The sequence below is a fragment of the Anas platyrhynchos genome, chromosome Z (assembly GCF_047663525.1).
Source record: "Anas platyrhynchos isolate ZD024472 breed Pekin duck chromosome Z, IASCAAS_PekinDuck_T2T, whole genome shotgun sequence".
Classification (NCBI taxonomy): domain Eukaryota; kingdom Metazoa; phylum Chordata; class Aves; order Anseriformes; family Anatidae; genus Anas; species Anas platyrhynchos.
Genome location: NC_092621.1, coordinates 65,987,037 through 66,012,183, shown reverse-complemented (window position 1 = coordinate 66,012,183; position 25,147 = coordinate 65,987,037). Strand labels below are relative to the sequence as shown.

General features: G+C 39.3%; 1 protein-coding gene across 6 annotated transcripts in view; it reads left to right on the top strand.

Moving 5' to 3' along the window:
* The window catches only part of SNCAIP (synuclein alpha interacting protein), a 90,064-nt gene that overhangs the window by 41,384 nt on the left and 23,533 nt on the right, over window positions 1-25,147 (top strand). For 4 of the 6 annotated variants that reach the window (XM_038170531.2, XM_038170534.2, XM_038170530.2 and 1 more), the window contains exons 4-7: window positions 1,923-1,995; window positions 16,065-16,927; window positions 18,652-18,831; window positions 21,344-21,457. In XM_038170531.2, coding sequence (XP_038026459.2) covers window positions 1,923-1,995; window positions 16,065-16,927; window positions 18,652-18,831; window positions 21,344-21,457 — 1,230 coding nt within the window. Of the gene's footprint in view, window positions 1-1,922; window positions 1,996-15,444; window positions 15,509-16,064; window positions 16,928-18,651; window positions 18,832-21,343; window positions 21,458-25,147 lie in introns of all 6 variants that reach the window. The other 2 variants (XM_072031009.1, XM_038170533.2) reach the window with 1 other exon arrangement.

Below are 25,147 nucleotides of genomic sequence, written 5' to 3'. Positions count from 1 at the left end.
AAGAGGCTTTTTTTTTTTTTTTTTTTTTTTTGAGGGTGCCTGACAAAACACATAGCAATGGAATACAAAAGACCTCATTCTAATTGAATTACAAACTGTGTAATAGTTTAAACTGCACCAGCTGGTCTTATGAAGCTACCATATTCCTTGGAGACATGTTCCTTGGATTTTCTTAAGAATCTTACTAGACCAGTTCAACATTGCCTTCTGAATCTTTGTGCTGAAATAGCAAGATGTATAGCTTAACAGCTCAATCTTTATTAAACAATAACTACAGTGAAGCAAAGCACATGGTGTTTGTGAATGTGTGTGTTTAACTTGTATTAATTTGTATTTAGTAGCATCTTTCTCTGTCTCAGTTCTTCTGTTGTTTGTTGCTTTAAGTTGTCAGATCCTAGAGCAGTCACAGCCTTATAGTCAACCCCTTGTTTAATGGGGATTGGAGTCACTGAGTAGCTCTGCTACACGTACTAATTAATAAGTTCAATGTTCATCCTGGGAATACTTATGAGAGATTCTTGTTGTAGCTGAGGTTTATCAATACGTCTCTGAATCAGGCCAGAAAAGGAAAAAGTGAGGCATGGGAGGTTTTTGAGGCTTAATAAAGTATCTACAATCAAGTGAACAACAGTCTTACTTAAACTTGCACCAGAAAAGTAAATAACTTCTGCAATTGATAATGAGGTTGGCTTTAGATTATTTTGAAGTAGGGTGCCAGCTGTGCGTTAGAAGCAAATCAAAGTCTGAATGATGAACTGTAAGCAAAAACTAGGACAATGTATGACCATTTATGTTTTGTGCAAAAAGCTGATGGGGTTGTAGTTGTATAAGTAGTTGTTTTGCTTCATTGGTCAATCACATACCAGCAAAAAATATGTTTCCTCGAAAACATATGGTGTTTATGTATTCTTTAAATTTTTTCAGTTGTGCTTATCCTAAGTGCTTTTTTATGTCTTAGTTTCCAAAATACTGTTTTAATAGTTTTTTTAATGGGCAAAGCCATTGATCTTTCACAGGCATAATGATTTTCATTTGCTTAAGTGAAGATTCCTGTAACATTTAAGCATAAGGTTAAAGAAGGCAAAGAAGGCTTCATATTAAGTAACCTAATTTTTGTTTGTTTGTTTGTTTGTTTTGTTTTTGTTTTGTTTTGTTTTTCCCAGAGTTTATAGTTTTATAACTCTGGATCGTATGTATTACTGAGTAATGATCGTATGTGTTCCACAAGTTTATTAAAAAAATAGAAAATAAAAATTTCTGTTTTGTAAAATACCCTTTTAATGCTAAATTCAGAGACAAACATACTGATCATTATCAGTCATATACTGTAACATCACAGTAACAATGTAAGATTATTTCAGTAAAGCCTGAATTACAGAAATTAGTTTGTCTGATAATATGCATGTATATGTATCCATCTCTGAAAACAGATGTCTTAGCTGTAAATATTCTTCATTAATTTTACATATTTCTTTGTGAAAACTTGAATTCTAGTTTTTAATTATGAAGAATCTTGCAGTATAAATTCCATAATACATACCAAGATGGGCAAAATCAGACCGTACATCTTTACTGTGAAGTCTAAATTTATTCTTACCTTTGATATATCTGTGCATTCCGTGGAAAGAATATGTAAAGTACATTTGTGACTTGAATAATGGTGATGTACAGGAAGGAGAACTCTCAGGTGGGGAGATGCTTTGCTGTGGCTTTGAAAGTCTCTTAGATCTCTTGAGGTGGGACACAAAAGCAAATGTCATCTGCTTTTTTCCTGCAAAGATGAGAAACCATCAGGCCACCCAAAGTAGATATAACAGCTTGGTAGATATAGACAATGCCAATGGTATCAGGACCTCTTGGAAAGTCTTACTTTTTATCTTTTTAAAGAAATTACAATTTTTTCTTTTTTTTTTTTTTTACAGTATTCTATAACTTCTCTCAAGACCATCCCAGAATTATGTAGAAGGTGTGATTCACAAAATGAAGACAGATCAGGTATGATTCCTACTTCTGTCCACCCATCAGTTTCTAGGCTGCTTTTTATCATGTACAACTTGGCAACAATTGCTTCTTGGCAGTGTTCTGTTTTGTTTTCTCTCATTTTTGTACAGCTTTCTGGAAACATGACTTTTCTTTTTTTTTTTTTTTTTTTTTCAACAGATGTTAGTTCATTAGAAGGAGAAAAAAAAAAAAAAGTTCCAAAAAAGGATTTGGCTGTATACAGATAAATGTAGGGCTTCATCTCAGCAGCTCCAAACCACAGTATATGCAACAATTTACTTGAAAACCCGAGAAACCATTGGTGACAAGACGTAATAATGTAGGCGCCAATGAAAAAATGTTGGATACATTTACTACCCATATGGCCACGACCAGTTTGAGGGATGATGTTTTGCCAGAGTCTGAAACTGTATCAAGGATGCTACATGATAGAATCCACTCTAAGGCATACTGTACTAGTTAAGATTAAAGCAGAGTTTTTGAGTTTAATAGTGTAAACTAAATGAAGAATCATGGCATATAGATGAGAACCAGCTGGGGACCTTCCCCCTTCTTTCCCTCCCCCCCAACAAAAAGTGCATTCAGTGTTGTTTTTCACTCTGTAAATCAGATTAATCCCTTTTTGTTTTTCTCTTCCTGATGGAGGATAAATGAATTGGTGAGAGGAGCATTTTTGTTGAGCTATGAAAAGTTTATTGTGCTTTCATCTGATGCTTTAATTGAATTTTCATTAATGTTGTTGAATCAAAGACTTTTTATAACAGAAACGGCAGACCTGGAATTTGTGGGATGATAGAAGGCTTTAGGAACTGTGCTATGCTTTGGCAACTTTCATTTCTATATTTCCTTTCAGAGAATTGTAAATTTCCAAGGTGCGTAACTAAGTTGAAACTTTATATGAGCTGGTTTTTCTGCCAGAGTCATTAAAGACCAGGTCACCATAGCCCTGTGCCACTGCCCTTGACCAAAAGGGAAGTGAAGCTTTCCTTACCATATGTTCTTGCGGTGCTTTTGCGCACACAAGGCTCAGTGGTAATTGTGCAACCAGCATTACCTGCTGCAAGCAGAAAAGCAGGGAATAAGAGGAAAGGGAGAGGATCCCCAGTCTCCCCACCACCTCAGTTTTCTCTGTCCCATCCTCTCCCTGTCCTCTCTCATTCTCTGCCTTTACACCCTCCATCTTTGCAACCCCTTGCAAGTGTCCTTGGCCCCTGTCCTCCCTCCTGTCCTCATTCCCAATCCATCCTCTACCCCATGCCTTTCTCACCTTGTTTTGTCTCTGCTGTTGTCTCCTCCCTGTTCTCCTCCAATTTCCCCCCCCCCATTCTCCCTCGTATTCTTGCCCCTATACTCCTGTCTCTTTCCTCCCCTTTTCTCCTTCTTTCCCGACTTCTTTCCCAAATATTTTCCTTTCTAACACACATTTCCTCCCCAATATTTTGCCCTCCCAGCCCTTCCCCTGTCATCCCCACCATCATCCCACCAAGTCTTTCCTGATATTCTTTACACTGTACTTCTAGACCATTCTTTTTCCTGTTCTTCTCACCATTGTCTCCACCATTCTCCTCCCCACTATTCACCACTCTCATTCTTGCTCCCTTAGTTCCATCCTCAATGCACTTTCTCCTTTCCCACCCCTCATTTCCCCCCTTCATTTTCTCCCACAGCGCTATTTTCCTCCCTCTCTCTGCCTATTAGTATTAAGAGGTGATATGTGGCAGCAGGACATTGCCTCATCTTTTCACAAAAATAGACAGTCGTTTATTCACTTTGTTTCTCCAAGAGCGAGAAAGATAGAGAAAGAAAGTAAGAATATCACGTAAGACATATTGTACTCCTAGGTCTATTCATGAGTACTGCTTAGCCAGAGTGACAGAATCAATATCTGCTCTCAGGAAGGAAAGAGTATTCTTTCAGAAATACAGATAGTAGTCTTAAAGGAAAATGCCCACAAATGGCAAGGATGGGGCGTTGGTCATGAGTTCTTTAAGGCCCTAGGATATTGACAGCTTATTGTGTAGTCATGTTTCATGATCGCCTCTGCAATCAGCCATTTTTCAGTGATGACTTCAATTACATCTCCACTCATCCATTGGCTTGAAAAGGAGTTGACAGAAGTAAATACAGGCATTGCTGGAAGACAGTAGCAGCACTGGGGAGTCTGCCAGTGGAAGTTAATTCAGAGCTTTGTTTAAAATTCTTGAGTCAAAAAATAGGTCTTTAGTACTGATAATAATATCAGCAAGCTGGAAACAGTACTAAAATCTATTTTTTCACTCTATTTATCACTTAAGAGTTTTGGTGAATTGAAAATAGAACTAAAATCTATTTTTTTTTTCTTTATTTTCTTTTTACTCAGTCAATAAGTACACATACATAGTGTTGTACAGGAAAGTATCACTTTACATCCCTGCACAGATTTCGCTGAAATATCAATGAAACGGCAGCAGTCAATGCTGTTTAAGGCCCAATTTTCTAATTGATCATAGTAGCTTCTGCTGCAGTCTTCTGCCTTCCTCTTATCATAGAACATTAAAAATAGTTGCCCAAATTACTGTTGTTGTGTGCTATTTCTGATGAAGATATATCCTGCACTGAAAGATATATAAACATATATATATGTGTGTGTGTGTGTCTGCATCAATATATATATATTTTGAGACCCCACCTGGAGCACTGTGTTCATCTCTGGGGTCCCCAAAACAAAAGGGACATGGGCCTATTAGGATGAGTCCAGTGGAGGACCACAAGGATGGTCAAGGGGCTGGGTCACCTCTTCATTGAAGACAGGCTGAAGGAGTTAGGGTTGTTCAGCCTGGAGAAGAGAAGGCTCCGCGGAGACTTTGTAGGGGCGGGCCTTCCAGTATCTAAAGGGGGCCTGCAGGAAAGCTGGGAATGGACTCTGTCAGGTCATGTAGTAATTGTGCAAGGAGTAATGGCTTTAAACTAAAAGAGGGTGGGTTTAGATTAGACACTAGGAGGAAATTCTTCACTGAAGGTGGTGGCACAGGCTGCCCAGAGAAGCTGTGGATGCCCCATCCCTGGAGGTGCTCAAGGCCAGGCTGGATGGGGCTTTGGGCAACCTGGTCTGGTGGGAGGTGTCCCTGCACATGGCAGTGAGGTTGGAATCAGATGGTCTTTAGGGTCCCGTCCAACTTAAACCATTATCTGATTTTATGATATCATAAGTTATTGTATCTGTAGTCCAGTAGCAATTTAAGTGACTGGGCATAGAAAAATTCAGAAGTCTTTCAAAGAGCTGGTATAGCTTTTTGCCTCATACTGACTCCTGTTTAGCTGAAGTAACATTTTTTCTCTAAAACAAAGAACGTGGAATTAGAACCATAGAAGAATTAAAACAAAACAAGCAAACAAACAAGAGTTAAAAGTTAGCTGTCAGACTAGACATGTCAGTACCCTAATAATCTATTATGTCTCTTTTAGCCTTGTCTCGGAAAAAATATTTAGTTCACTAAGACAATTAAGACCGAGGTATAGAGAAAATAAGTTTCAACTTTAATATATATGTAAATATGCTGGCAAACATTTTCACCATGAGATTGTTAGAACTGATTTAAACAACAGTTCCTCTTTCTGGAATTACATTTTTTAATTACATGGCTAGTCTTACTGTTCATTGTTCACAGATAAGTTTAGTAAATAGCCTTGTAAGTCCCATTTTCTTCCCACATTTCATCTAAATGTTGAATAATATGTTAGTAATATGTGAAAGTGTTTGGTTACATTGTTTCAAATTGCTCTAAACACTTTCAACCCTAGGCAAACATACCAGTGTTTACCAGTCAGCACGCTTTCTCACGCATTTCTCATAAACCTTTCACAAGATTTATTTTTTTAACTGTTTCTTTCTGCCTATAACCTTTGCTCAAATTGTTCTTTTCCATGAGGAGAAATTAGAAAATCTGAGAAATTGAACTGCTTATAGTTCTTCCTCCCTGAATTGATCAACTCTACACTGCCTGCTCCCTTCCTTAAACTGCAGTGGCCATGATCTGTCACTATGGGAAGGTGTTGTTTTTTTTCCCTCAGTATCTTGAAAGATGTGTCTGAAAGTCATGCAGTTAATAGTCTCACTGTGACTCCTCCATGTTCGTCCTCAGACTGAGGGAATTCTAACTGGGGAAAATTCCAGGGGATTCCTGGAACCAAAGTATATCTGTCAGCAACCGTGGGCTACAAGGTAAAATATTTACAGGACTGGAGAGAAGGTGTAGGCCAAATCCTGTTTTACCCACAATAATGTGAGAATAAGGATAATCATTTTTTCATCCATCATCCTTCAAGAGAACAATCTTTTTACTTAGCATAATAACCACTAAGAAGTGCATTGTTCTTCTTCAGGGATCAAGAATTAAAGAACGTATTTTAAATAGGGATCTAGCAAACTAATTTTTCAGGAAAGAAGTGTTAGCCAGCCTGCCCACTGAATTCTGGCATCAGAAATCAGTCCTTTATGCTTTTGTTATTAAGCATGAAATTAGTTACTTTCTTTCTGGGCAGGTTTTCTAAGGCCACTTGAGTAAATGGTTTAAGGGACCTCATAGGATCATCGAATATCCTGAGTTGGAGGGGACCTGCAAAGATCATTGAGTACCACATCTGTGTTCAACAGGCTTCTCTAAACCATATCATTGTGCTGAAGTATATTTGCCAGCTACAATGACTTTTGGTTGTCCTTAAATGTTTGTCTCAAATAAGAAAAATATTCTGCTTTAGATCTTTATTTACATGTTGATAAAAGCAGGTTTATTTTTAGCATCCTTATGCAGTGCTTTATTAATTCCCCACAGAACCGTTACTCATCAAAGAATTCAGAAGATCAACTTTCTATTTGAGAAAACTAAATTAGTGACTGTAAAATGTCAGGAAATATAAAATTGCAGACAATTTTTATCTCAAGCTCTTTGTAATTTTTTTAGCTATAACTGAAATTAAAATTTGATTTAGAGGCAGTGTCATATGGCATTTATTTCTAAGTGTCCACAGAGTTCCAGATACCTCCCAGGTAAATATATCTGAAATAGTACCAAATTGATTGGGTAATCCTTGGTAGAATAGTGAAGAATTATCTCTAAATAAATAAATAAATGAATAAAGGAAAACAAAATTAGAATGATGACTATGCACTGATGCTGGTGATAGCTATTCAATTTCTTCTCCTACCTCATTTTCACATCCTTCCTCTTCCTGTTTTACATATTTGTGCCAGGAAAAGCTCTTCTGATTTTTCAGTAGAACTTGACTTGCTACCTCCCTTTTACATCCTTAGATCTGTCTGGACAAGGGTAAACCAATTTGTTCATTTTGAAAATTTCCTTGCCTCTTATATATTATTTACTTTAAAAATGACAGCTTTTACAGTGTTTTTCCTCAAGACAAGATATGAAAAATTATTCATTTACTGATGCTCATATTAAGGTTTGATTACCTGGAAATAACGTATCATTATTTAAAAGGATGAATTATTACTTTTCCTTCTTTCTATTATTTCCAGACCCTTTCTTTCTTCTTTACAATAGCTTCAAATTCCACTTAAGTGGAAACAAACCCACTCTGTTTGTGCCTGTGCAGGGTTGTTCTTCGATTCAGATTGTCATCCATAGCACTCACATAAGAACTGTAAAATGTACTCTTGGAAGTTATTAATATATTAAAACTGTAAAACAGTGCCACCTTCAGTTACAATTGTTAAATATTATTTCAGTTATATTAATGAAACAATAAATAGAAAGTTACTCATAATTGCTTTTTATTATCCATTGATATGTAAGGGACATCCCTTCCTCCCTTCTTTGGAGCTTAAGTATTGCTGCCTGTTTTGTAGACAAATCAGTGTTAAAAAGTGTGAGAAATTTTCTAAAAATTTCCCTAGTGTAGACAACACCTTGTTGCTTGTATACAAAGTCAGAATTACAGTTCTCTAAATGGATCTGCAATGAGTTTTTAGTGATTTAAGACTATTTACTGAAGTTCTATCACAAAGATGATCAGGTGTTTATTTCAGAGGTTAAAGACAGTAAAACTCCAGATGTGAAACTTTATACATACTTAGTGATCCCAAATAATTACATAGTTCTTGAACAATATGGTGAAATACTGCATTTTAAAAAATATATGTATGGGCATTTGTAAATTGCCAGACTTCCTTAATGACAATGATGGGAAGTAATCTGCATAGTCACAGAGTTTGTAAAACTTGGAGGAACTGTTTTGGATAAGTCATTAGAATGCATTCATCCTTTGGTGGCAATAGAGCCAACCTAACAGAGTTTGTTCTCATAAATAATCAGAGTCTACATGGTAAAGAAGCTTGCTGTTATGTTCTCAGCATGGGCAGAGAGTACCTTCCTGTATTTCATACTGGAAGACTTTCAAATATGTAGTGACAAGTTGTTGAGGCGAAAGCCCACAAACCGTCTCCTGTCTTGTCTCTTTGACAGTTTTTCACATTAATTCCAGTCTTGCTGCTATGTGCAAACAGGTTGTGTTCTTTCAAGGTGGTTACATCTTCATCATGGGATAACTGAAGTCAGAAGGCACATCTGAATCTGAATCGTCCAACTCCCTGCTCAGAGCAGGTCTAGTTGCAGGAGATTGCTCAAGGATCTGTTCTCTAAATGACTGATTCATAGACCTTTAGGAAATCTACTAGGCATGATAAAATTAGCAGATAAACCTGCCTACTGTAGGACTATCAGCTTCATTGCTCAAGCAGAATATTGTTCTCCATTACTCATAATTTTCCTGTGTTTTGTGACTGTGCATGTATAGATTTTATAGAAAACAAAGTTTGAAATACAGTAAATTTAGAGTTAGCACAGTCTGGATCAGGTCACTGGACAGAAGTAGCATTAATAGCATTTATGACTGATAGCTATTTGCATAAATGGATGTCAGGCAGTTTTTCTCCTGGACAATGGTTCAACACAGTTTACCATTAAGGTGTTGCTGTCTATCCAGAGAAAGAACAGGGACAGCAAGCTAAAAATGCTACGTAGTGATATAACAATGATGAGAGTCACCACTTTCCACCCACAGAATGGGAATAAACTAATACTCTTTTTCAGTCATCTTAAACAGAGGTCTATCAGGTGATCTGCTAGAACAACATGGATTCAATGCCAGCTGATCTGCAACTGACTCATATCTTTTCAGCCGTTTGCTGCTTGCCTATACCACTGCCTGTTGTATGTCCCAGCTGTTCAAGAGCAGCAGTCATGGCTACAGAAATAAGTCAAAGCATAAATTAAATGAGGCTGTGGTGATGGTAACAGAAAGACACTTTTAGAAGTTTGGCCATTCCCCCAGATCTGCAACCAGTCAGTGCTCTGAAAATGTGAATTGTTCTGGGATCTTTGTTAGGTGGATCCATGAAGATCTTGCATGGCAGCGTCTACAAATTACACTCAGTTCATTTTTTCATGGTTCTGATGATATATCGCTCTTTGCCACCTCTTTCTTGTGTTCCAAGTGCTGTAAACTTCACGAAGCTATCAGCAGTTACAGAATGGTATTGTACCCTTGTGCTAGGGAGATGAACTCTTGCATAAACATCAGAAATGAATTTCAGCAGTAGTTTCTCTGAAATAAAAGCTGAGCTCTTTATTTTCATTATAGTCAGGACAATTTAAACATATTCTAATATCTGGCATTGGGTGGCAAGAATCATGGAAATTGCCTGTCAGAATTTGTCTGTGCATAGGGTAGTCTCAATGGCTGGACAAAACTCATATAATTACTATGTATTTCCATAGATGCCCATACATGTATACCAGATAAGATTCTCTCACACACCTCTCCCTGCCCTAGATACTTAGATAACATTGAAAAACTGTCAGCAGATCCTTCAAATTGGAAACATGTTTTAAGGATCTCTCTCCCTCTCTCTCTTCCTCTCAAAGTTCAAGGTAAATTTTGATTCTTAAAATCAAATATGACAAAGTGATTGAATTGACCTATAAATTAATAAAACTGCAAATATGCCCACAGGCCTCTTTAATCAAGTTTTGTGCTTCTTCCTCACAAACGTCACAGAGCATAATATATGGCAAAGAACTACTTTTTGCAAATTTGACTTTTGCAGATTTTCTTCAGGTAATATTTTCTGCCAAGGAAATGCTTTGCTACTTCAGACGTGTCAGACCTTCACATCTTAACTGATGGCAATGAAAAGCTTTCCCATTTTTTTTGTTATTCTTTCTTAGTAGTGAAGCATCACAACAGTGAGATTAACCAAGCCTCTCATATTTGTGATTAAAAGTTAAAGAAAGAATTTTGATTACACTGTTAGAAAAAAAAAAAAAAAAAAAAAAAAGGTCTGGGAGAATGAAGAACCACCCGCTGTACATGTAGGAGAAGGCCAGCTAAGGAACCTGAAGGTGAAAAAGTTCATGGGACATGGTCAGATTCATGGGTCCTGAGAAAACTGGCAGATATAGTTCCTAAGTCACTGTTCACCATAGCTGAGAAGTTGTGGCAGTCTGGCAAAGTACACACTGACCGGAAGAGGAGAAGCATAGCCCTCATTTTTAGAAAGGGAAAAAAGACCCAGAGAACTACGGGCCGGTCAGTCTCACCTCTGTGCCTGGCAAGATCATGGAGTAGATCCTCCTGGAAACTCTGCATGGAAACAGGCACATGGAAAATAAGGAGGTGATGGGTGACAGCCAACATGGCTTTGCTAAGGGCAGATTGTGCCTGACAAATGTGGAAGCCTTCTACAATAGAGTTACAGCATTGGTGGATAGGGGAAGAGCAACTGACATTGTCTCTCTGGACTTGTTCAAAGCATTTGATGCTGTCCTCCATGATATCCTTGTCTCTAAATTGGAGATACATGGATTTGATGGTTGGACCACTTGGTGGGTAAGGAATTGGCTGGATGGCTGCTCTCAAAGGATTGTGGCCAACAGCTCAGTGTCCAGGTGGAGGTCAGTAATGAGTGGTGTTCCCCAGCAGTCAGTACTGGGACCGGTGCTGTGCAATGTCTTTGTTGGTGACATGGACAGTGCGGGTTTGCCAATGACACCAAGCTGTGTGCTGTGGTTGATGTGCTAGAGGGGCGGGATAGCATCCAGAGAGACCTGGATAGGCTTGAGAGGTGGGCCTGTGAGAACCTCATGAAGTTCAACAAAGCCAAATGAAAGGTCCTGCACCTTGGTCGGAGCAATCCCAAGCACAAATACAGGCTGGGTGGAGGATGGAAGGAGAGCAGCCCTAAGGAGAAGGACCTGGGAGTGCTGGTTGATGAGAAGCTCAACATGAGCTAGCAATGTGTTCCTGCAATCCAGAAAGCCAACTGTGTCCTCAACTGCATCAAAAGAGATGTAGCCAGCAGGGTGAGGGAGGGAATTCTCTCCCTCTTGTGAGACCTTACCTGGAGTACCGTGTTCAGCTCTGGGGTCCCCAGAACAAGAAGGATGTGGACCTATTAGAATGAGTCTAGAGAGCCATGAAGATAACCAGAGGGCTGGAGCATCTCTCCTATGAAGACAGGCTGAGGGAGTTGGGGTTGTTCAGCCTGGAGGAGAGAAGACTCTGGGGAGACCTTATAGTGGCCTTCCAATATAAAAGGGGCCTACAGGAAAGCTGGGTAGTGAGTCTTTATCAGGTAATGTAGTAATAGGACAAGGAGTAATGGCTTTAAACTAAAAGGGGGGAGACTTAGATTAGGCATTAGGAAGAAATTCTTCCTTCAGAGGGTGCTAAGGCCTTGGCACAGGCTACCCAGAGAAGCTGTGGATGCCCCATCCCTGGAGGTGCTCAAGGCCAGGCTGGATGGGGCTTTGGGCAACCTGGTCTGGTGGGAGGTGTCCCTGCCCATGGCAGTGAGGTTGGAATCAGATGGTCTTTAGGGTCCATTCCAACACAAACCACTCTATGATTTTGTAAATACTGGTGCATGGAAGACATCTGTTTTATCCAAGATTGCACCAGACTTATTTTTCAGATTTGGGAATCATTTTAGCTGTTCCACATTCTAGTCCACTGCCTTAAGCTTAAACCATCCTTTATTGTTGTTTATAAGAGAATAAAGCAGTATTTATTTGACCCAGACTTTTAATGGCCCCTGCCTGCGTTCATAAGTATGGAGAAATGAGCAAGACACTTATCCCCTGGAGCAGCTGTTGAAGACTACTTGCATAACTCCTGCTGTGCTGGTGTTTTGGAGGACATAGGCATTGCTTGCCTTTGCTTCTTCAGAGAACAAACATCTGAAAACAGAAGAGAGAAGATTCAAGCAATGCCCTGGACTATTCTGACCAATGTTCTCGGTGCTTTGTAGGAGGAAAGCATGCTGTAACTGCCTAAGCAGTAATGCAGCCTATACAGCATCCAAGTGAATAATTGCACCAAGGATTGCATCTACCAATTTGACTAGCTTTCCTTCCTAGTGCTTCTGTGGTTAAATGCCATGTTCTAGTCCTTTATTAAATGCAGTGTGAATTCATCATCCCAGTTAAGTACAGAATATGTTCATAAGTCAGTAAAAATATTGCTAATTGTTCTTAGTGTCCCAGTTTGTTTTTCTGGAGCTAGTATTTGTAAAGAGATGCTCCACCAATATGTTGGGAAGGAAAACAATGAAGAATGAGATTGCCTTACGCCACTCTAGATGTAATGAAAGAGAAATATATGACTGTGCAATGATCCAAGACAGATTTGTAACAAAGGTCATTGCTTCTTTGCGGTGTCCGATTTTACAGTTTTACCATCAGTGGTTTCTGTAAATACTTGTTGTTAAGGTTAGAGTGTAGAAAAAGCAAAGCAACAAAATAAATGAAAGCTTAAAGAAAGTGACGACAAACAAAATGTTGATGCCTTTTCCTCTGTCTAGACCCCTGTGTTGAAAGCAGTGTTTTCATAAAACGCAGACAGAATTCATTTCCATACCGAGTGCTTAATAGTTCCTGTCAGAACAAAACAGCTGGGAAACATATGGTATCCATTTCCCTGTATCACTTGGAAAAAATTTCACATGTAAATAAAACCAACATAAAAGTGTAGGCCTTTGAACCTAGAATCTTATACAACACATAAATAAGTCAGTACAGTGCGTTCTTTGTATTGGCCCACTAAGTTACATGCCTTCTGATTATTATTATTTTTATTTCTTTTTCGGAAATGTATTCTTAAGCACTTCCAAAAGTATTAAGGTAATTTTCAGATATCCTTAACTACTAAGCTATACTAATCTTTCACTTCAAACATTAATGTTGCACTGAAAGTGTATATATCTGTTTCCTTAGGAAGGTGTTCATGGCAAATTGTGTGTTTTGACCACGAATTAGATCCCCCTGATATGCAGTTAGCATGTGTAATAAATCTGCTATGTTTAAACTGCATTCTTGAGTTTGAGAACGTATTAACTCTTAATGTACAGTGAGAGGAGCATTGAAGGAGAAACTGCCTAAAGGCTTTAGTGTTTTTAGCACTGTCTCTCTAATGAAAATAAATAAATAAATAAAATTCTTTACCAGAGTTCACTGATTAATGAGAACATAAATATCACCAACTGGGACTGTAGGAAAGAATGCAGATCCAATAGGACTAAGAGCTCAGGTGTCTTAAGCTCCTTTTCTTCTCTGTAATTCAGACTCACTCGTCAAGCTCCAATGTGCTGAAATAATTTTCTGGAAGTTCCAGAGCTATAGGTATGTGTGTGTGTGTGTGTGTGTGTGTGTATAAATGTATGCACATTAACAGATGGAAATTTGGACCGAGAAGCACAGCATACAGAGGAGAAATGGAAAAAGAAACATTGCAGCTGAATAAGTAGGCTTAATTTTCAGATCAGAGAATAGTTTAGGTTGGCAGGGACCTCTTGAAATCTGGCCCAACCTCTCTGCCCATGCGGGGTCAGTTAGAGCAGGTTACTCAGGACCATGTCCAGCTGAGTTTTGAGTATCTTCACAGACACAGAATTTACAGAGTCATATAATGTTTTGAGTTAGAAAGGACCTTAAAGACCATCTAATCCCAACCCCCTGCCACGGGCAGGGACACCTCCCACCAGACCAGGTTACCCAAAGCCCCATCCAGCCTGGCCTTGAGCACCTCCAGGGATGGGGCATCCACAGCTTCTCTGGGCAGCCTGGTCTAGCTCTTCCAGCCCAGGTCCACTCCTGCCCAGCTGCTGGAGCCCAGCCTGGTGCCTAGGGACCCAGGGTTTCTGCCCAGCAGAAAGCTTTCCCTTTTGCAGGTTCAAAGAGTACCAAAGCTGAGCACATGTCCAAAACACACAGACGCATTTGTATCTCCTGGCTGTAGAGGAGATACAGGTTCACTGGTACAGGACTGCACACAGCACTCTGCAGCTTCACAACACGCACATTTGTGCAGCACACACACATTTGTGGATCCTTCAAACCCCTGGCACAGCCCCTTTGTCCACCCAGCACCCTGTCCCCCAGGTCTACTACCTGCTTCATGGGTCACCTACTCGCTGTCTGGTCCAGCTTGAAGCTCAATGCAGACAGGCAGCACTCACACACTTGCCATCACGCACACCACGCTGTCCATGGGCACACAGGCAGAGACCCCCTCTATGCCTGATACCCTAGCAAGGATCCAAGGGCCCCACTACTTGTCAGTGAGTCCAGCTGAAAGCTTGCAGGTGAATTCACATGCACACCCCAGGCACACCAGGTGATCAGGTGCACGGCCCACCTAGAAAAGCACACTGACCTTCTTAATTTATACTGCACTCTTTTATACCCTTTTCTTCTTATTCTCTTTGTTCCTCTTGCTCCCCTTTTCTCTTACATACCCCCATGGATTTGCAGAGGTCTGAAGTTTCTGCAGCCTCCCAGTCGAGGCTCCCCTCACCCTCCGGTTCACAGTATTATCATCTGCAAAATCCAGGTTGATCTTCCTGGAAGCTGCACCTGTATTTAGACAGTCCATCCACTAGTGTGACTAGGAGGTTTATTTCTTGCCATTGTCCCAATTTTTGTTTTGTCAGGTCTGTGTCTCAGCATTTTGCTCATGGTACTTTACTTCTTATCAACTCAGTCAACCTTGCTTAAATAACATTCCCACATTCCATCTTTCTTTATCAATTGTTAAAACTGACCAAGTTTTGGTTCCCACCACCTCCTCCCTTATCCCTTGTTGCATTGGAAAAGGTTCTTCGCCAAGTGCCCTTAAAGTAGCAGACACTCTGCTTCTATACAACCTTACACTTCCCTTCAGCTGGAATTTCGTGTGTTTCAGTTTGTGCCCATTGCCTCTTATCTGGTCAGTGGGTACCACTAAGAGCCCAGCTCTCTCTTCTTCCTTACCTCCCAACATGCCTTCGTACCTGTGGGTAAGATTCTCCTGACCCTTCTTTTCTGCAGGCTGAATGGTCCCAGCTCTCTCAGCCTCTCTTCGTATGAAAGAAGCTCCAGTCCCTTAATTGTCTTTGTGTCTCTGTGCTAGACTTGCTCGAGGAAGTCCGTGTTCTTCTTGCACTGGGGAGCCAGAACTGGACCCAGGACCCCAGGTGGGGCCTTGCTGCGGCTGAGCAGAGAGGAAGGATCACCTCTATTGACTTGCTGTTTTAATGAAAACATGATTTCCACTTCCTGTGTCAAAAATACATCTTCCAGAGATAACAAGCCTTAAAAGAATAAATTGTTGCTGTTACTAAAACAAACTGACTTAAAACAGTTTTAACCAGGGAGGTTGCCCTACTCTTCTTATGTATTTCTGTTCAACTAGAAATGTGCAAAAAGTGCAGTTCCAACTAGCATAGCTGGGTAAGGCCGCTGTGAATGCTACTGGACTCTTACAGGTTCCTATTACTTGATTAAAACTGCTTTATTTGTAAATGATTACAGTGTAGGTCCTGTTTGAAGATTTCTGTTCTAGAATGTGAAATTCTTCAGCTGTTTTCTTAGAGTTGCAGTTAAATCTGTTTAGATATGAATCTGGCAAGGTGTCATGTAATTCTGGCTACCAGTGCTTATCCAGGTATATCTTTGAAGCATGCTATATATATCATGTCACACATCTGGCAGTGATCAGCAGTTCTAAATCATATTCCTCTATTTCTTCAGTTTCCAGCAGCAGCTGGAACTGTGGAGTCTCAACTCTTATCGGAAATGCACAGAAACCAACAGGCATTGCAGATGTGTGCAATAAATTCAGACCAGTGAAGAGGGTTTCCCCACTAAAGCACCAGCCAGAGAGCTCTGAGAACAATGAAAGCGATGACCAAAAGAACCAGAAGGGAGAATACCAGAAGGGCAGCGAATCACAACCTGCACCTCCGAATGATGACCAGAGCCCAGGAGAAGGAGAGAACCTTAAAAGTAAAAACATTGAGCCTACTGTTCTGCTTGGGGAGCTGGAGCACTATGACCTGGATATGGATGAAATTTTGGATGTGCCTTATATTAAATCAAGCCAGCAACTTGTTCCTTTCTCAAAGGTAGCTCCTGAGAAAAAAATTTTGGGTGTATGTTCAACAGTCAATGGTGTTAGTGGCAAGACCTGCCCTACAGGGAGCACAGAGAACTCGCCTTCTGGGGTGACACAGTTCTGTGTTCTCTCTCCTGTGAAAGGCTCTCAGCTGAGAAAAACGCAGCCCATTGTCCTTGATCAGCACAAGCATATAACAGAAGAATTAGAGCTTTCCCAGCCTTTAGTTAAGTGTAGCTCAGTCCATGAATCTGAAGCCCAGGGCAAGGGTTTCCTCTGTAGGACATTTGTTGATCCTCAGGCTCACAAAACTGAGAAGACTATGCCTAACTGCCACCTGAGGACTTTTCACCTGCAGACAGCAGTGGCAGAAAACAAGCAGCTTGAGGAACTGAATATGAACTGGAGCAGTGCAGGGGGCCCAGAAGAGAGGAATGAAGAGGTGAAAAAATTTAAGAGCATCTTAAACATTGTAAAGGAAGGCCAAATATCATTACTGGTAAGTATCATTTTTTTCATAAACCGTGTAGAATAAGAGGGTTCTGTGGTGTGGTTCGTTACGTCAGCAAAATTTATGAAGTGTGTATTTTGCATCACCACCCTTTGTATCCTGTATGCTCCTTATAAATTGGGTAAATTGTCTTCCAGATAGAAAGTTTTCATCTTTAAAACAAGTATGTACCAAAAAGAGGATACTAGTTTTATGTGAGCATGGGCAAGATTGCTAGTTTATGCAGTAAACTGAAATAATATAGAAGGTAGGCATTTTAACTCTTGAGATCATTTCAATATCAAATTTAAATCTTAAATGGGCTTTGCTTTTCACAACATTTGTGGGTTGTTTTGTTCAGTTATTAATGGTTTACCTCAGTTGTTATTTAGAAGCTGACAGTGGGAACAGAGGGGCTTCTGTTGTATTCTGATTATTATTCAGGAGTGTTTATGCTGGCTTGTTGCAGCAGCATTCTCAGGCAGGGGCTTTCTCTAAAGCCTCAATGGCCTCTGACCCATATGAAGTTTTCAGTAAATTCTAGCACAGTGATCAGACACTATCAATGATGTTTTCCAAAGTAACTAGATGCAAGTGAACACAATGATGCAGAGCATGTGATCTGCAGTCAGAATGGCTGGTGGAGGCCCTGTGTATGTATAAGAACTGTTTTTGTTAGATTTTTGTTTAGCTTCTCTGTTTACCAGTCTAGCTCAAGCACAAAGGCATGGTATTAACATAGCAGTAAAAACAAAGACAGACATTCAAAGACTAGACAGAGGCAGAAGAGTATATTAGAGTGCTCAGTAAGAAATAAAAGTAGATGGAATTCACCCAAAATAGGAATTGGTAAAAATAATACAAACAAACAAACAAACAAAAAAAGGTCATAATAAGTAGGCAGGTGGACAGAAAATATGTATTTTTTTTCCAAACAGATCGAAATCTGTAAGTAAAGTATATTCATCAAACAGTACTCTGACAAGCCTGCACTACACGAGAAACTTGTCATTGTTACTGCTTAACTCTGTGTTCCTTTTTCCATTTTCCTTCTGGGGTTTATCAGACTAATTGTTTTGTCTGAAAATTAGACTTGGGCAGGAATAATGTATTAAGTCATGGTTATGAATTACTTTGTGTAAATATTCCAACAAATTATTTTTTTAACGGAAACAAGCTACTAAATAAGAGTCTTCTGCCTCATGTTTTAAGTACGATTTAGATTGTGCTGAACAATACAAGCTACCACTCTGTGATGAGCAAAATTAAACAGGAAGATTTTTAAGAGTTGTGAATGATTTCTCTTGAATTACACATTATGCCTACTGTCCCTCCTCCCCTCCCTCTCCTCAACCCCATCCCTTCCAAAAAAAAAAGAGAAAAGAAACCAATCACAAAATTGACAGAAATTATGAAAATATATTTTCTTACAACTGCATTGTAGAACAAACTAGTACAAAGACTTAAAGCTATTCAAGAACCTTGCACTTCTTTATGGCATTTACCCTAGATGGAGAGAAATTAAGCAGTGAATGAAGCCAATGAGCGTACTGCCTCTATCCTTTCACTAATGGTAGCCAATTGCTGTACCAGGAAATTAAAAGCTGCTGGTTATGAGTTGTAAAAGAATGTGACTATGGGAAAATGTCTTTTGTCTTGTATCTTGGGTTCCGAGGCTTAGAGTTCTGTGTTCTTATCCCTAGTTGTAACTAACATAACGCCTTCTTTATCAGCCACATTTAGCAGCAGATAATCTGGATAAGATTCATGATGAATGTGACAACAATCTGTTGCATGTAGCAGCATCAAAGGGACATGCAGAGTGCCTGCAGCATCTCACTTCTTTGATGGGCGAAGACTGTTTGAATGAAAGAAACATTGAGCAGCTAACTCCAGCTGGATTAGCAATAAAGGTAATTTAGTCTCTGTCTCTACTGTAATGTGACATAAAGGTGATTTAGTTTCTTTCTGTGACAGCAGTAGGTATTACATCTATCAGGAAGTCATTTTCAAGCCTTTTGTTAAATGACATTTTTATACATTGTTGTCAATGAATATATGTTCATTTTTAAATCTGTTAACTGTCTATAAAAATGCAGTATTCTGAGGAACATTCATCAATCAGGCTCAGTTGTGTCTTCAGAAAAGTGTAAGAGAGTTAGAAAAAAAAAGGCGTGAGACCATGTTTACAAAGCGTGAAATAAATCTGATCCGCATCTGGAGATGAAACGTCTCAGTTGTCTACAACAATTGCACTGAAGTTAAAATATACATATTGCAGAGCAACCAGTCAGAAAGTGTGATAATTACTGTTAAAACTTACAGAAACAACTATTATGTAGGGAAATGTGAGGATAATTGGTGTTGCTGCCCTAAAGTAAAACCTAGAGGTGTATAGGAAGGCTGATAATTTTGACAAACTGATTCTGGGTCTTCAATAAGATTGGATGGTCGAATGCCATTCATCTTAGTCATGGAGTACCTTAAGACAAAACAATGACAAGGGTTTCTGATTTTTCAGATATAGTTTTTTCAATTGTTATTTACTTCTTGGGAAAATTTTAGAAACTGGCAGAGAACTGGTGGACTCCAACCTGCAGGTTTGCATTCTTCTCTGTGTAAAACAAATCTGAAACTTGAAATTGATATTTCTTTCCTTTCCAAAATAGCTTTTTCCTTTCTATGAATGCAGAGAGTATTTTATGTTTTCTCTGTTGTCCTGTATGAGGTTTTGACTGAGGGCTTGAAATGATTCTTTTAGCTATAAAGACTATAATAACATTTATGAAAAAGACAGTTGAATAGTGAAATAGGAGCAGGTCACGCCTGCATGCAGTGAGGTATAATTTTTGAAAGAGAAGACACTGCAGCAAGAGAAGCTGCTAAAAGATGTTGCTTTTAATCTGGGTCACAAACATGCTCTGAAGAAAATGTTCGTCAGTCTTTCATAGAATCATAGAATGGTTTGGGTTGGACGGGACCTTAAAGACCTTCTGGTTCCAACCCCTTGCCATGAGCAGGGACACCTCCCACCAGACCAGGTAGACCAAAGCCCCATCCAGCCTGGCCTTGAACACCTCCAGGGATGGGGCGTCCACTGCTTCTGTGGGCAACCTGTGCCAGGGCCTTACCATGCTCTGCAGGAAGAATTTCTTCCTAGTGTCTAATCTAAACCCACCCTCTTTTAGTTTAAAACCATTACTCCCTGTCCTATCACTACATTACCTGACAGAGTCCCTCTCTTGCTCTCCTGTAGACCTCCTTTAGGTACTGGAAGGCCCACCCCTACAAGGTCTCCCCAAAGCCTTCTCTTCTCCAGGCTGACCAACCCCAACTCCCTCAGTCTGTGTTCACAGGAGAGGTGCTCCAGCCCTCTGATCATCTTCATGGCCCTCCTCTGGACCCATTCTAACAGGTCCACATCTTTCTTGTTCTGGGGGCCCCGCAGCTGAATGCAGTGCTCCAGGTGGGGTCTCACAAGGCAGTGTAGAGGGGGAGAATCCCCTCCCTCCCACTGCTGGCCACATTTCTTTTGATGCAGCCCAGGATACAATTGGCTTTCTGGGCTGCAAGCACACATTGCCAGCTCATGTTGAGCTTCTCATCAACCAACACCTCCAGGTCCTTCTCCTCAGGGCTGCTCTCAATCCATTCTCTGTCCAGCCTGTATTTGTAATTGGGATTGTCCCAGACTAGATGCAAGACTTTGCACTTGGATCAAGGTCTTTGCAGCATCTACATCCCACTTCATAGAAACTTGTAAACCTCCCTGAGTATTCATGGTAATTTGGAACACTTGAGAATGGGCTGTGAAAGGAGTTCAGGGCAAGAACCTCTCCTTGTTTGTGTTTGTACAATATTTATCGCACGTCCTAATCTAAGAGGTTTAGGTGTTCAGATACTACATACTTAATAATAACTTAGGAAATATACACTTAATTATTGAGTTTGTAGGGAGAGTGATTGTTCACTCTGCTCCAGTAAATGATCTTATTAATTTTAAATATGAAGCCTTGTTGTATGAGTGATAAAAGCAGAGCTATGGTTTTGGTTTAAATAATTGAACAATAGGAATCAGACTGTGTATGTAGTATTCTTTCACTACCTCTTGAGCTGGTGTCTTCTGTGATGCTATTCAGCAAACATTCTGTGCCAACACATTTGCTCAGCTGTAGTTTTAGGAGGGAAAAGATGGAAATCACAAGGTAAGCTTGAGGCAACTGTAAATTATAAGTAGCCAAATTATATTTGATCCAGGACAGCAAGATAAACAAGTGCAATACGTGAGGACAGATAAAAGAAAAACTTTAAAAAAAAGTGGAGTTTTGTGACATACTGCATTTCTGATATACTTTTCCCTGTTTATTAGATGTGTTTGGAATGAAACAGCTGGAATTTAAATAATTTTTTTTGTTGTTTGTTTAGAATGGTCAGCTGGAATGTGTTCGGTGGATGGTGAGTGAAACAGAAGCTATTGCAGAATTAAGTTGCTCCAAAGATCATCCGAGCCTTATTCATTATGCAGGTTGCTATGGTCAGGTATGGTTTTCATTTACTTTTCAAAGAGATTATTGTGATGCTTATACAGGAATTTCAATTTAAAGCATCTTTATTATTTTATGGCTTTTAAACACGGGTGTTCATAAACAGTTTAAATATTGAAAGATCTTTTTCCCATTTAATCTGTGTATTTTTTCAGTATTCTCCCTCTTAAGTCCTTTTTTTTAAGCTTTAAATAATGCCTTAGAGAAGATTAGATGCCATATTATGCCAGCCTTATCATTCCCAAGAGCATCTTCTAAATTTAGCCTTTATTATCCCTTACGGGTCCCCTTGGATATTAGAAAATCATCAAACATTTTGAATAGCTCACATTCGTTTTCCAGGAGAGACTAGTCTCAAAAAAATGGCAAACTGTGGCAATTTATGAATTCAGTATATTGGCAGTAAAATGAAGTGTGACAGAACTTAATCATCTGCCTAACTCTAGCCAGTCGTATTAAGAATTACATATAAAATATGTTGTAAACCAATCCTGTTCCACACCTAACTTATCTATAAATCTAATCTTGGGAAACCACAGAAGTACAGCATTTTGGTGTTTTGCTAATGTCTGGGGAAACATATACCGCTTGATTAGACCAGATTCTCCTCCCACAGTCTGTTTTTCCTAAATAGACCTTGCAATAACCCCTCTTCAAAGGACCTTCTCCAGGATTTACTATACAAGTAATAGTGATTGGTTATTCTTCTCTAATGCCTTTGGCAGATGGACCAGTTGTATCATCCAGTTTCTTCAACAAACATTAAGGATAAATGCAGAAAAAACTATTTATGTGCTCATGCTGTTTTCTCTCTTCCTTGGTAAAAGAGAGGATAAGCAAAATGTATTCCCTAAGAAAATTTGCCTTTTCTTTCGTGTACAAACATGGTTATCTTATTCCAGTGGTTTACAAATATTGTGGCATGTTTTGGCTGTTAGTTGATTCTTTGCAAGGGTGGATTTGCTGTAGGGGGATGGAAAGAGAGGAGCAGATCTGGACAGCTATGGAGCTGGAAGTCTACCCTTTCTCCTACTGTTTCCTAAGGCAACACAGACACCTTTGTTCTTGGCTGTGCAAACACCTCCATTACTCTTCAGTCACCTGCTATGCAGATGTCACTGGTGCAAATTAGGAACCTGCTGGATATACTGATTGATTTTATTCTGCTTTCTATAACTATAAGGGCTTGTAAAGTTACAACTGATACAAGGAAGCTGGGAGCCCAATCAGTGCTGGATTTGAGAAAGAAATGTTTACTACTGAGAAGAAACTTTGGAAGAGAAAGCTTCATATGAACTTATGTTAATGTCTTCTTTTCATTAGCCTAATTTTGTCCTCATCTCTAAAGATGTTTATACAAACTAAATCCAGTCAAGATTTATTTTTTTTTTTCAAGCTCTACTGTGTACTGCCAGGAGCAGATCTGGCACAGTTTATCTAGATATTATTTTCAGAGCAGGACGGAAGCTCCACCAGTTAAGAAACACCAGCTACAGTCAACCATGCATGAAATTTACAAAGGTGATATAAAAATCACTGCCAAATTTTCTTAGTTAACTGAATGCCAAAGAAAGTTCATATGTAATGTCAACTATCTTTTTTTTTATATAATCTATAAATGTCTTACAAACATGAAGGAATGTTGAGGCTGAAGGGAAGCCAGACTATCTTGCCCAACTGTGTTAGGAAGAAAAAAGAGTTGAGATATTCCAAAGCGTAATTGGCACTATCCTCAAAGTTTTAATTTATTTTACCATTACTTACATGAGAGATAATCCATGTAAACACTGGTCTTGGCAGAATTACAAGAGTAATATTTTCACAAGGAAGACCTGTTATTGAATCATTTTCTATCAGAGTCAGCCCATCCATTGTTTCCCCAGGCATTAGGCATACATACCATATTTGTCTTCAATAAATATAATTTAGAATGGGCAACAAAAGCGATTTCATAGCAAAGCTCCTAAGTTAAAGGTCATCAAACCACAGTCATGAACAGACTCCAAAAACATCTCAACAATACTGTATTTTGTCAAATGAGAGAGGAACCGCATAAATTCATCTGATGAAAGAGAAGAAGAGCTTAAAGTCACCCAGTAGCCTGGTCTGCATACCTCCTACCTAGGGCTTCTTTAACCATGAGCTTTTGCAAGAAGCAACCGTGGTGGGCAGGGCTCTTCACACCAGGATGTTGGTGCATGGTAGATCACATACCAGCTGCTCCTGAACAACAGGAAGGAGTGATGGTGCAATCCCAGATGTACATAATAGGTCCTGACTAAGAGCTTCAAAGGGCTGTAGCTTCTTTCCAACATGGATACTATCATAGCGTGGGCCACACTGGTAACAGACGGAGGGTGGGGAATGCCATGTGTTTGTTCCCTGCAGGCTCAAGGGAGTCAAGAGGGACTTTGGGGAACCAGAGCTACAGCATTACTGGGAGCCTCGGGGGGTTTCTGTGTGCCTCTCAGCAGTGGTGTAGTGCAAAAGACCACAATGTGGGCACAGTATGTGGCATTCAGATATGTAAATGCACATTTATACACCTCAAGATGATTGTTTTTTTCCTTTGTAATGTCATTTTTGTGTTCCTTTCACACACCTTAGTCTTTTATTCAGAAAACCTAGTATTTATTTAATCAATTTCAAGTAATGGGGCAAAGATTGACTGTCAAGTCTGTACTCTTCACCATGCTAATCCTTCCATTTGTAGTATATTTAATCATTTAAATGGTCTTTGTTAACTGCTATTTCTGTTTCAAAAGCTGATGGAGCCAGTCCCAAAACAGAAATTATGTATTGTGACTTTTTCCCAGAATCTTTTTTTTAAAGAGGTTTGCATAGTTGTAGGTGTGGAATATGCCAGAGGGACAATAACCACTGCTACAACGTAAGTCCATTGAAGGTCTTAAAATTATCAGCTGTACTGAGTAATTTGTCAGTATATATCAGGTCCTGTTACATAACAAGTATGTGACTATTTTCCATTATCTTAACCTTCTAAATAAATTTTATTATTCTTCATTTTGTCTGAATAAATAGATGATTATAAACCTTTTCCTAAGAAGAATTTTCTTCCAGGTATATAATATGAGTGTTACAAAAGGGTTGTATAGTATATTTTGATAAATGATTTTTCAGTATGAAAGTGAAGAAAACTGAAGTTATTTTACCCGTGTTTGTCATGTCAAGGATACATCTGTTAAAAAACATAGTCATCTGAGAGAAACACAAACTGTTTCAGTAGGTTTCTAATGTTGTGCCTGTGATGAGTTAATACGCAGACACTTCTAAGTAGAGATGATGGCATTTAGTCGTATAGGTGCTTGATTTCTATGTTTCTATGTTGATAACATAAATGACTGGAAAGCCTAATTTTCTCCGTGCTGATTGTGATCATAAAATTATAGGCCATGCTCAGCATTTCAGTCACTGTTACATTTTGAAGATATATATAATTTCACAGCTATAACTGTATTCCAGTTCCGCAGAGGAATGTCTCTAAAATATTTTTCTTTTTATTATTAAAACATAAGGGAAATTTACAGGAGTAGTGCAATCTTTCTCCACTGCTTGCCAACACCACAGGCATCTCCAGAAATTGCTCGAAAGCATTTTAAAAGTGATATGCGATCTTAAGTCATTCCTCCATGCTGGCTGTCATCTATATTTGGCATTCAGCCAA